This window comes from Oncorhynchus kisutch, linkage group LG1 (genome assembly GCF_002021735.2).
Source record: "Oncorhynchus kisutch isolate 150728-3 linkage group LG1, Okis_V2, whole genome shotgun sequence".
Lineage (NCBI taxonomy): Eukaryota > Metazoa > Chordata > Actinopteri > Salmoniformes > Salmonidae > Oncorhynchus > Oncorhynchus kisutch.
Genome location: NC_034174.2, coordinates 63,062,373 through 63,075,888, shown reverse-complemented (window position 1 = coordinate 63,075,888; position 13,516 = coordinate 63,062,373). Strand labels below are relative to the sequence as shown.

At 40.7% G+C, this 13,516-nt stretch overlaps 1 protein-coding gene across 2 annotated transcripts in view; it reads left to right on the top strand.

Annotated features, from left to right (window-relative positions):
- Positions 1-13,000, top strand: part of LOC109889555 (protein kinase C alpha type) — a 195,153-nt gene extending 182,153 nt beyond the window's left edge. For both annotated transcript variants that reach the window (XM_020481062.2, XM_020481071.2), the window contains one exon: positions 9,073-13,000. In XM_020481062.2, the coding sequence (XP_020336651.1) occupies positions 9,073-9,243 (171 nt within the window). In that variant the 3' untranslated portion in view covers positions 9,244-13,000. The remainder of the gene's footprint in view (positions 1-9,072) is intronic.
- The last annotated feature ends 516 nt before the right edge of the window (positions 13,001-13,516 follow it).

The window sequence follows — 13,516 nt, the reverse complement described above, 5'->3', positions numbered from 1 at the left end:
GTAGGCGAAAGGGACGAAGTAGGTCATTCGGTGTGCACCTTCAGGTGTGTGTCTTCATTGTCGGTCTTCCTTTTAAATATGCAGCGTACTTCTGTTCCAAACCCCAAGGTCTCCAGTGCTTCTCACAAGGTGAATACTGGCCTCCCACTGTCCCTGTAGTCTCGCGCTGGATTCAATTTGTGTGTTGGTTTGTGGACTCCAGTATGAGTATGTAGGTAGAGGGGTGTGTTGGTGTGTGGTCTCCAGTATGATAATGTAGGTAGAGGTGTGTGGTCTCCAGTATGAGTATGTAGGTAGAGGTGTGTGGACTCCAGTATGAGTATGTAGGTAGAGGTGTGTGTTGGTGTGTGGACTCCAGTATGTGGGTAGAGGTGTGTGGACTCCAGTATGAGTATGTAGGTAGAGGTGTGTTTTGGTGTGTGGACTCCAGTATGAGTATGTGGGTAGAGGAGTGTGTTTGAATGCAGGTGTGTGTGGATGAAAGGCAATTGACAAGATGAAAGGAGAATGATAGATGGAAAGTAAAAAGATATATGGACAGACGTGTGTGTGTGTGTGTGTGTGTGTGTGTGTGTGTGTGTGTGTGTGTGTGTGTGTGTGTGTGTGTGTGTGTGTGTGTGTGTGTGTGTGTGTGTGTGTGTGTGTGTGTGTGTGTGTGTGTGTGTGTGTGTGTGTGTATGTTAGAGAGAACTAAACCTCTTCCCCTGACCTATAATAACCATCATCCATTTCAATCCAACTCCACACAGGAGTTGTAACACAGGCACCACCGGGAGTCTATTACAACCAATTGGCTGTCATTAGATTCATCTTTACACCGCCATCCATCCCTCCCTGACCTGACTCTGTCTCTCTAATCCTCTTCTCCTCATCCTCTCCTCCTCTTCCGTCCTCTCCTCCTGAATCAATCACACTTCATGCCTGTTCTGACAGCTGGGAGATTGCCATTTAATAGCCAGGTACAGCGAGACCCAGATTATGAACACTAGAGGGTTTATCCATCTATCGGAAACAGAGCAGGACAGATAGAACGCAGGGAAGAATAACAAGAACACCTGCTACAGTAGCTATTTATAGATATAGCTTATCTAGACTCATATTTAGAGAACCACTTGATATGTGGTTTAAGTTTGTAAAGATGGAAGTGGGTCAAAGTGGAAGTATATAAGACTTGCTGATTAATGGTGATGGAATCACTGTGGTCAGGGAGCTTACCGTAAAACTTCAATTAATAGCCCGGGTGTTTATTTGCTTCAATCACTGAACACAACAGGTGCTTTTTGTTGACAAACTTCTATTTGAGCCAGGTGTCTATTTCCTTATTGTGCACAGCTTTTGCTCATTTGCATGTATAATTCCAGCATTCACTTCCAACATTTGAATTCATTTCTTCATTCTCTGCACTAATGTGTTATCATTTACATGCGGTGTCATGTTTCTTTTGTCTTAGTATGCCTCTATTAAATAAAAAAATTCCTTGCCAGAATTATTCTCCTGTTAACTGTGCATTTTCGGCAGTTCTTACTTGCCACTAGAGGGCGATCGGACGATTTCTAGGGGTTTGTACTCCCTATGTTGTTGACCGTTTTTCTGCTTGTCTGTTAGCTAGAAGTTCTAAGCTGTTAGCAGTCAATGGTTAGCAGTTTCTTACTGGCTATTAAAAAAAGATTGCCTTCATTTTTTTAGTCATCGCTGAATTGTTTAATGTAACAAATCGAACAATAAACCTCGTAAACAATTCATGGTTAACCTGGTAAATAATACATTTAGAGCTGCCGTTTATTTAAAACAGGCATTTATTTGATCAAATTTGTGTCGTTGCCCGGGTATTAAAAGGGACAAATGGCTACTTGAGACGTTTTTACGGTAGTCATATTGAGGAAGTGTTGGATTGGAACATAAGGCAAGGCTGGGGTGCTGTGAAACACACATACTGTAGGTCTGAAACACACATACTGTAGGTCTGAAACACACATACTGTAGGTCTGAAACGCACATACTGTAGGTCTGAAACGCACATACTGTAGGTCTGAAACGCACATACTGTAGGTCTGAAACGCACATACTGTAGGTCTGAAACGCACATACTGTAGGTCTGAAACACACATACTGTAGGTCACAAACAGACACAAACACACACACACACACAGATAAACACATGAAAAATACTGTATGAACAAACTCACCAATCTACATTTTGGACTGTCTATGAGTCATACAGTCCCATCGTATGTATGTTTTTAGTGGTGGTGGTTGTCTGTGTTCTTTTTGGATTTTCCCTTTTAGATTCATTTGAGAAAGAAACATAATAGTATTATCTGATTACTAAAGAACAATTAGGACATTACTATAGACTAACTGATTTTGAAGGATGGATGAAACAACTGTAGTATTTTAAGTGTTACAGTGCCTCAAAGTATTCACACCCATTGACTTTTTCCACATTTTGTTGTGTTACAACCTGAATTTAACATGGATTAAATGGACATTTTCTGTCACTGGATACATGCAAGCAATACCCCATAGTGTCAAAGTGGAGTTATGTTTTTTTGATATTCTTACAAATGAATTCAACATGAAAAGCTGAAATGTCTTGAGTCATTATGTATTTGTTTTTGCAAGCCTAAATAAGTTCAGGGGTAAAATGTTAACAAGTTGCATGATAGGTTTCATGGACTCACTCTGTGTGCAATAATTGTGTTTAACATGATTTGTTTATGACAACCTAATCTCTTTACCCCACACATACGATTATCTGTAAGGTCCCTCAGTCGAGCAGTGAATTTCAATCACAGATTCAACCACAAAGACCAGGGAGGTTTTTCCAATGCTTTGCAAAAAAGGGCACCTGTTGGTAGAAGGGTAAAAAAAAGTTGACATTAATAACTTCACCATGCTCAAAGAGATATTCAATGACACGTTGGATGGTGTATCAATACACCCACAAAGACACAAGTGTCCTTCCTAACTCAGTTGCCTGAGAGGAAGGAAACCATTCAGAGATTTCAGCATGAGGCCAATGGTGACTTTAAAACAGTTACATGTGATAGGAGAAAACTGAGGATGGATCAACAACCTTGTAGTTATTGCACAATACTAACATAATTGACAGAGTGAAAAGAAGGAAACCTATACAGAATAAAACATGCATCCTGTTTGCAACAAGGCACCTAAGCAATACTGACACATTTTTGGCAAAGCAATTACATTTTTGTCCAGAATACAAAGTTTTTGTTTGGGGCAAATCCAATACAACACATTACTGAGTACCACTCTGCATAATTTCAAGCATAATTGTGGCTGCATCATATTATGGGTATGCTTGTTATCGTTAGGTCTTGGGAGTTTTTCAGGATGAAATAAATGGAATGGAGCTCTAGCACAGGCAAAATCCTAGAGGAAAACCTGGTTCAGTCTGCTTTCCACCAGACACTGGGAGATGAATTCACCTTTCAGCAGGACAATAACCTGAAACACAAGGCCAAATCTACACTGAATTTGCTTGCCAAGATGACAGTGAATGTTCCTGAGTGGCCAAGATACAGTTTTGACTTAAATCAGCTTGAAAATAGTTGTCTAGCAATGATCAACAACCGATGTGGGAGCTTGAAGAATTTTGAAAATAATAATGGGCAAATGTTTCACAATCCAGGTGTGGAAACGCTTAGAGATTTACCCAGAAAGACTCACAGCTGTATTCGCTGACAAAGTATTGACTCGGAGGTGTGAAAACATATGCAAACATTTCTGTATATAATTTTCAATAAATTTGCCAAAACGTCTATTGGGGTATTGTGTGGAGATGGGTTAAAAAATATATATGTAATCCAATTTGAATTCCAGCTGTAACAACAAGATGTGGAATAAGTTGAGGGGTATGAATACTTTCTGAAGGCACTGGATACTAGTAAGAAGATCATCAAAACAACAGTGAGATGCTGAGGTCGTTCTGTGGTAGGATAGAGAGAGAGGAAGTGTTAGAAATGGAGAGAGAATACTTCAGCAAGTATTTTAATAGAAACAGACAACCATTTATCATACTAAATAGAATTCCTTTAATATGCTTGAGTGCGAGTGGTTTTTTGTGTGTGTGACACAGAGAAATACCCAAAGTACGTCAAACAGCAGTTTACGAGCAATGCCATCTGTCATTAAGAGTAGCACACCAAACATTAAACACAACGAAACTAAGCTATACAGCAGGTTTGAGTCAATTTCATTGGGGTCAACATTCAGTCAATTCAGGAAGTAAGCTGGAATTGGAATTGCACTTGACTTCCTGAATTAATTGAATAGAATTTGCATTTGCACACGGGGGTTAGGTCTCAGAGGCAAAAAGGGGGAGGATGAAAAAGAGGAGAGGAGGTGATGAGAAAAGAAGTTGGACAGAAATGTATTGCCTTGAGTGGAAGATTTGGGGAAACGTGTAGGAGATTGTTTGTCAAGATCAACATGAGATGTGTGACTGACTGGCCATTGTTCAAACAAGCCAAATAGACACGACAGTATTCGAGGAGACTGAAAGAGGGGGATGGAAGGAATTTGTGCAATACTCCTTTCATCCATCTCTTTTGTGGACACCTTGAGAGCGAGGATGTGTGTGCGTGGGGTCGGTTTGACAGAGGTCTGTGTTTGAGTGCACAAATCTTTGTGTCTATAGAATGGAGTATGCTGTTGTTTTGGGGTGTCATTTGGCACAAAAACCCATAAACGTCATCGTAATCTGTCAGCGTGAATTAATTTGCGCCTTTCCTTCCACAATATGTATTACAAGGAGATCTGTGCTGTTTTGCGCCACAAAGATGTCGCCATATCAGTATGTGCCTTCTGTCTTCTATGTTGATATGCGTTGTGGCTGTTTTCCTCTTCTCTGTTCTACTGTGCCTTGACACAGAGTGACAGTGGGTGGCTGGGAGCCAGTGTCACCTGTCTGTCAGTGTAGGAGTCAAGGAGGACACAGGAGTACAGTCAGAGCCCCCAGGCTCACTGAACACACACACATATACACCGCCCAACTCTGAATATAGGACAACGGGACTTTTCTACTTTGAAAAGTAGTGCTGTGTAGACGACCACACCAACCCAATCAATGGAGGTTTTCCAAGCACAGTGGAACACACACAGCCGTACAACAATGTAGACCTCCATAGGGAATCCATAGTAAATTCCACTCTGGAGAAAGAACTTCCACATCCAGACCCAGGCTTTCCATGTTAAAAAAAAACACTTTCGCACTATCATGCCAACCCAAACATTACCGTGCTGGCTCGTTTGTTTTACCTTTCACATTGTCCTTTCGGGCATGGTTCCAGCAACTATGTTGGGTGTATTTCTGAGGTGTCCTAATCAGTGATTGATGTAGATTTCGAGTCAATATATCACCAATCTTCCCCTATCTGCAAGTGTGGCCAATGGCATTACACCTTATTAACATGTAAATTCAACTAACCAATCTGAATAAATAAACATCCAAATAAATATTTCTGCAGTAGCAAGAGGAAGCATAACCAACCCTGTTACAGGTGCGTAACGAGGCCAGCACAGTACAGCTTGCATCTGCTTGTCTCTGCTAAGTAATGTAAATCAACCCATATCCTTTTCCCATGCCGGCTTACAGTACAGAGAGAGATACAGAGAGGGAGGGATATTCCCTGCCAGGTCCCTGGGGAGGTTTAAAGCCCATTAAGTAGGACAAACACACACACACAGTGTAGGTGGAATAACTGATGAGGACAGAGCGAGAAGAAGAGGTGCAGCAGGGTTTCTGGTGTAAACACAGAACCACACTGTGAAGTTGGAGAATAAGTCTTTAATTCCCCAGTCCCCACTGCCTGTGCTCTTTGTAATGCCCCTGTGAACTTTTGTGTGTTATTATCGATGTACCATTGTCATTTTATGTGTTGACTGTATCCTTAGCAATGTAATGGTCCTAAAGTGTTTTGAGTTATCTATTTGAATTTACCCAATTAACCAAGGTACTGGCGACAATCCTTAGACTCTTAAGACCCAACCCAAGAGGGAATCACTGCAACCTACCAGTAGCCTCCAAAATAAACCACCATTTTGGGGAAGATTGTCTTTGAAAAGAAATGTTCCACCAAACTCTACAGGCCTTCACGTATCAATTGTTAGAAGGCACACTGTCATGAAGTAGAATTGAGGCCTTCACAAGTTCAAGCCACAGTGCCAGGCACTTTAAAGGGTGTCAGAAGTGTGAAGCTACTGACAGCAGTATTTTTGGTGTTGGCGGCCATTTTGTGCCATTTGCGTCCCAGTCGCCCTAATGTTCTTCAGTAATGCCGTAGGGCTAGAGCAGCTGCTCTTATTCAGATGTAATTACATACTGTCATGTAACAATCATTCAAGACGGATGCAAAATACTTAAGCGGACGTATTCTCCAGTCACTCTGGGTAAGGGCATCTGCTAAATGACTCAAATGTATAGTGTAAATCGATTTTTCTGCCCATTTTGCATTCAAGTACACAATACAATTGAAATAAACAACTGAATGCTGGCTTGACTCCATTGAGAACTATGTCATACTGTACATACATACAAATCAATCACATAATGTATGTTTTCTTGTAGATGACAGAAATGAGATGTACACCCATGCTCCCAGAGCGTTCACAGAGTTGACCTTGGCTTGTTAGCTGTGGAATGCTAATCCAACCACCCTCGCCTGATACGTCTCCATGCTATTGATAGGTTTGGATAACCCTGTCTTTACAGTCAGGATGAAAGCGGCTCCCCTTTTCTCACATTCAATAGCCGAGGTTTGTTCTGCTCTTGTCAACACGCCAATTAACGCTTTGACAATCCGCTGTTGCTATTTTGATTCAAGTGAACTTCCCGTTTGTCGCAACGCAATCAGCTTTGACAGGGGGGGGTCAGATGTTACGTAAAACCTCTACATACAGTGGGGGTCAGATGTTACGTAAAACCTCTACATACAGTGGGGGTCAGATGATACGTAAAACCTCTACATACAGTGGGGGTCAGATGTTACGTAAAACCTCTACAAACAGTGGGGGTCAGATGTTACGTAAAACCTCTACATACAGTGGGGGTCAGATGTTACGTAAAACCTCTACATACAGTGGGGGTCAGATGTTATGTAAAACCTCTACATACAGTGGGGGTCAGATGTTATGTAAAACCTCTACATACAGTGGGGGTCATATGTTACATAAAACCTCTACATACAGTGGAGGTCAGATGTTATGTAAAACCTCTACATACAGTGGGGGTCAGATGTTACGTAAAACCTCTACATACAGTGGAGGTCAGATGTTACGTAAAACCTCTACATACAGTGGAGGTCAGATGTTACATAAAACCTCTACATACAGTGGGGGTCAGATGTTATGTAAAACGTCTACATACAGTGGGGGTCAGATGTTACATAAAACCTCTACATACAGTGGGGGTCAGATGTTACGTAAAACCTCTACATACAGTGGGGGTCAGATGTTACGTAAAACCTCTACATACAGTGGGGGTCAGATGTTACGTAAAACCTCTACATACAGTGGGGGTCAGATGTTACGTAAAACCTCTACATACAGTGGAGGTCAGATGTTACGTAAAACCTCTACATACAGTGGGGGTCAGATGTTACGTAAAACCTCTACATACAGTGTGGTTCCGAAATTATTGGCACTCTTGATAAAGATGAGCAAACTTTACATAAAATAAATAATTCAACTATTGTTTGCTCAAGAAATGGGATATGTATATTATTTTATACTGATACAATTGCTCAGAGAAAATTATTTAGTTTCAAAAGTAATTTATTTTTTTAAATGGTAGGGGTCAAAATTATTGACACCCCTAAAGATTCTTAGAACTAAAGAAATAGTTTAGTGTTTGGTACATAGCATGCAATGACAACATCAAGCTTGTGACTCTACAAACTTGTTGGATGCATTTGCAGTTCGTTTTGATTGTGTTTCAGATTATTTTGTGCCCAATAGAAATGAATGGTAAAAAATATATTGTGTCATTTTGGAGTCTGTTTTATTATGAATAAGAATAGAATATGGATCCTACCATGATTGCGGATAATCCTGAATGAGTCCTGAATAATGATGATTGAGAAAGTTATATTGTCAATGATCATACCCTCAAGACATGCTAACCTCTCACCATTACAATAACAGGGGAGGTTACCATGTCTTGGGGGTATGATCTTTGACCATTCTCAAAAATTCTGAGCAATTTTATTAGTATAAAATAGTATAATTTCCACATTTTTGTGAGCATACAATATAGCTCAGTATTTGAATTATTTTATACAGTCGTTATTGCTCATCTTTCTTATACATTTTAGTAATTTAGCAGACTCTCTTACCCTGAACCACTAACAGTAAGGAGTGCATACATTTTCATACTGGTCCCCTTTGGGAATCGAACCCTACCAACTGAGCCACACTTTAGTGTGTCAATAATTACGGACCCCACTGTACATCCAAACAGGTTATCGGGTCAGGAGCGACTAAGACGTGTTTGACTGTAGAGATCCTGACATCATCTCCCTCAATTCCCTCTGCGACTCTTTCCAAAGTCTTCTTCGTACAGTACAGATTGCTGTTTCACAGCTGCACGCCAATGTTACTTTTTAAAACCATTGGATTCCGTTGCATTAAAAAACATTATAATCCAGGTGACTGGGGTTTCCTCCCAAATGGCATCCAATTCCCTCTACAGTGCACTATTTTAGGGCCCATAGGGCTCTGGTAAAAAGTAGTGCACTATAAAAGGAATTGGATGTCATTTGGGACTCATGCTGGGATGTAGAGCATGTCATGTGATGTTAGCGTGGGAACAGGAGGGGGAGAATAGGAATAGAAAGAGCGGTATCCGGTGTGAAATGTTCTGTCTTTCCCTCCGTTCTCTCGTTTAGCAGACCAGGCGATGGAAGTGGAGGGATATCTAATCAAGCCCGGTTTCTATTTACACATGTATTTCTTCTTACCATTGTGTGTTCCGTATGTTACAGTTGCAGCCACCTATGCCTCCCATTTTAAAACCTTTCTGTCTCTCTCTCTCTTTCTATCCCTCCCTTGCAGTGCGGCAAAGGGGCGGAGAACTTCGACAAGTTCTTCACGCGCACCCAGCCCCAGCTCACGCCACCCGACCAGCTGGTCATTGCCAACATCGACCAAGCTGACTTCTCAGGCTTCTCCTTCATCAACCCCCAGTTCATGCACCCCTCCCTGGTTTCCCTGCACACCGTATGAGGAGGGGGGGGGGGGGGGACCACGGGCCCGCCTTCCTACCTCCGCTACCTACCTAGTACTAACCTTCCACCAACTGCAGCTTCTTCAAGCCAAACTCCCAACCACCAAACTGGTCCAACTTTACAACAACAACGTGGACGCTGATATCGACCACCATTTTGAGTTCCTCTATCAATGTATTAATGATGTGTCCTATAGGAATGGGACTTGGGGCTCTGAGTGAGAGGAGTTGGTGAGTGGAAGTGCTGTGTGTTTATGGTGAGGGGGAGGATGAAGGTTTGAGGAAGGAGGTGTATGTAGGGTTGATATACTTTCCCACCCACCTGTTGTGTTTGTATTCGAATGGGCAATTATTTTAAATCAACTCCTATTGAAATTAATCATGATAGGTATTGAAATTAATCATGATAGGTATTGAGATGACTGACCTGTTGTTTTGAATATGTGGGGACAAAACCCATGAAACAATGCCAGTTTTTTTTAAACTGATTCTAGAGCGAAGGGTTAACTTCTTGTTAAACCCTGTACTGGCTATACTAGTCTCCATTGAAACCCAAGGAAACTACAAACGTAATCTCTTGTTTTGAGCTATTGGGTCAGAGTTTGAGCTAAATATGAGGTCAGTACAGGGAGACTCTGTTTACAGTCTTACCTTGTGTTGGTGAGATTTTATTTCAATATGTGTCATAACAGGTGCCCCTATGTTTCAATATGCATCAAATAATAGACACCCAGTACGAATATCATGACACACTAACAATAACACGCACCTACAGATGTAGGCTCTTCATTTGATCACCCTATTGCACGAAAACTTTCCTGCATTGCAAACTAAAACGTGTAATGTATTTGACGTTTAAAAAAAGGCTTTTTGAAGTCTGTAATTTCCACTTAGAAATGTCAGACTTTATTTTCCCTTAAGAAAAATGTATCACCCCCTTTAAAAAAACAAAAGGCTATTAATTATGATCCACCTAATAATTCACATTTCCTGTAGCTGCAGGATTATTTTCCTGCTGTAGCAAAAAACAAAAATTAAGACCGTGAATCTGTACACACAAATTACAGTTACACAGGGATATCTTGAACCTTGAACTACAGGTTGTATGGTTATCTTGTCATTAGGTTTACAACTGTGAGTGGACATTCAGACAGAACGCAGTAGAAGTTCTGGTTAGAGGAAGTAGGCAGTGCAACAGTCCCATCTTCTTTAAACACCTACACAAGAATCGCAGGTTAACAGAAGCATAAAGGTCGAGATCAAGTAACACTACTTTGTGACAACCTTTTTACTATCCTGCCAACTTTGTTGTCACTGTTTGCCCACTTATCAAAAATGGCCATGATTCTCTTTGACGTGAGGAAGTCCTTCAAAGTTAAGTTCCTGAGGGAAAATTCATGAGGATTTAGGAAGGAAATGACCTAGAACTCTGTTTTTTGTTTGTTTGAGAGGTAGCAACTAAATGAAATTGATGTTGAGTTATTGTTTGCTTACTCTATGAACCGTGCAATATTATTGCATGCTTATACCCTTCTACATGGATATAACACCATTCTAACCATGTTGACTAGAGTATCACGTTATTAAAACGTTTAGTTCCCTTCTCTGCTTTAATGTGATGTCATGCATTCCCCCCCCCCCCCCCCCCCCAATTAGTTCTAATTAATATTTTAATGTAACACATACCAGTGTATTAACTCTTTTGTAAATATTCATGAGTGATTTTTAAAAAAGTATAGTATCTCGCAGTTTTTATACCAACAACTGAATGTGATTTTATTACGTTAGATAGGTTAACATATTTCTATGTAAAAAAATATTTTTTAAAAGTACCCCAAATTATCAACTTTGTAACGATTAGGTAATAAAGTCGGTCGGGATTAGCAAACCGAGAGAAACATCTGGATGTCTTTTGCAGATATTATCAAGCGTTTTCCGTTTGCTCTCGTCTCAATCGCACGTATCCGATGTTCTTGAATGCGATCACTGAGTGAGTTGACAATGTGTGCCTGGCTCTTGTATCTGCATGTTGTTGGTAAGGATGAAAAAAACGTGATCATGATATAAATGCTGCATGATACTCAGTACCAGTAACCAGGCCACTGGTCAGACAGCAAGGAGTCTCCGCCCAAACACAGATCCAGGATCAGCTGAACCTAAGCCATTCACAATTAGGAGACTATGGGCAAATCTGACTCCAGATATGCGGTTAGGGGAACTCTTAAAGACGTCTCTGTACTAGACCAGCGGGACAACTTGCTCTCTAGTGTGAAGGGGTTTTGTTTCTTCTTATCGGTAGTGTTTGTTCCTATAAAAAAATTACAATTTACCTAATATTTTTGTTGTTTTTTGGGGGGTTATAGATTCTGCTCAAGTAATTCAGGAATGTTTCTCGGAATTATCACCATAGCAATTCATATCTTCACATCTAACTGTTGATGGATTCATACAATTCCCTCGACTTTTGCTCCTCTAAACCTTTTCCTAACCTTGTAACTGTGCCAATCCTAAAATAGCCAGAACCCGACAATAGCAGCGTTGCACTAGCTGTAGTCATACCAATGACGCGTCATTACTGAAGTCTTGTCACTACCAAAATCTGGTCAATACCGATGTGTTGTCAATACACATGTTTTGTCAATACCGATGAGTACAGATGTCTCTCCCTGGTAGACTCTTAGTCCAAGAGAGTGTGCCAACGCCACATATCACAACGTCTGTCCGACCCATGTGCTTCTCGCTGAAAATATGTAGCTAAGGGAATGCTAATTCAAATAATGTCGACATGGTTCTGATGCCAGTCAATTTGGCAGTCGTTTCTTGTAGTTTTTTTATTTTTATGTAATGTTAGTAGCCTACACCTGCGTGTGCGTTTACCTTTGTGCTTTATAGCCGGGCAGCAGTATGACGCTTCTGCTATACCATGCCTGCTTACCCCTTACCTCTCTGTGCCTATCAGTCAGTGTGTGTGTTTACATGTGTGTGTGTGAGAGAGAAGGAAGGAAGGAAGGAATGAAAGCATAAATGGGTGATTGATGAGTGATTGGGTGAATAAATGAGTGTGTGTGGTTGAGTGAATAATTGGTCAGTGAACAACCCCGTTCCTCCTATTGGCCTGTTAATCCCCCTGTCTGGGTAGCTCATCTCCACTGTTCATCCTTCCATTCCTCCCCCCTTTCTCAGTGCCTGGGCAAACGATCCATTCTCTTATTGACAAAGCCCTCATCCCTTCTCCTTCAAGATCCAATCAGTTCATGAAAGCAGTTTTGTGTGAGAAACTCACCTGCCCCTTCCCATCCTCCCAAAACACACTTGGGGAGAGAATTGGCCAAATATGTTCGTTTTCACCTTCGTTTACATCCTGTGTTATATTTTCCTTTGCCTTAGCTCCTACGTGTGCGTCCCAAATGGCACCCTATTCCCCATACATTGCACTACTTTTGTCCATAGGCCCTAGTCAAAAGTAGCGCACTATATAGGGAATAGGATGTCATTTGAGAAACAGTCAGTCTCTAAACTCTCCCCCATTCTCTGTTGATTCATGTCCAAACCAAGCGCTTCTTCTGTCCCTGTACATAATGATTTAGATATCTACATAGACTTGTAAAAGAAAGAATATATTGTATTTTGCAAATGGTGTATGTTCGTCCTCCCCAAAACCCTTTGAAAGCGAGTCTGGGCTACTTTCCTTGTAATCAATAGTGTCATTTGTACCTACTGTATGATAATGCAAATAAAAAATACAAAGAATGGCTATTCGGAAGCTGTTGTCGTTTTTTACTTAAACATAAACTCAACTCATCAAAATCCACCATTATAAAAGGTTCGTTCCTGGGAATGACATTACTCTATTTAAATATACTGGGTAACACTTTACGGTCCATAATAAACCATTTAGAAGGCATTTACAAAAAGTTTGCTCGCCATTTATTAGTCACTACTCCCACATTTGTAAATGTTAGTACGTCTTGAAAGTACACTGGTCACTCCAAACATTTTGAAAGTGTTTCTAAAGTACAAATGGCACTCACTTTAAATGGCAAAAAGACTACTAATGATTTATAAATGTTGAACACACAATTTATAAATGCCTTATACATGGGTTATTACAGACTCTTAAAATAATGTGACATTTCTGTCAACTCACAATCATCAAGTGTTCTCAAAATGGGATTTGTTTTTCTAGTCTTATTCTGAGAGATGCATCTCCTGCAGAACCCCAATATCGCTGTCACCGTTTCCTCTCCTTCACTGCTGACTTGGACGGGAAGT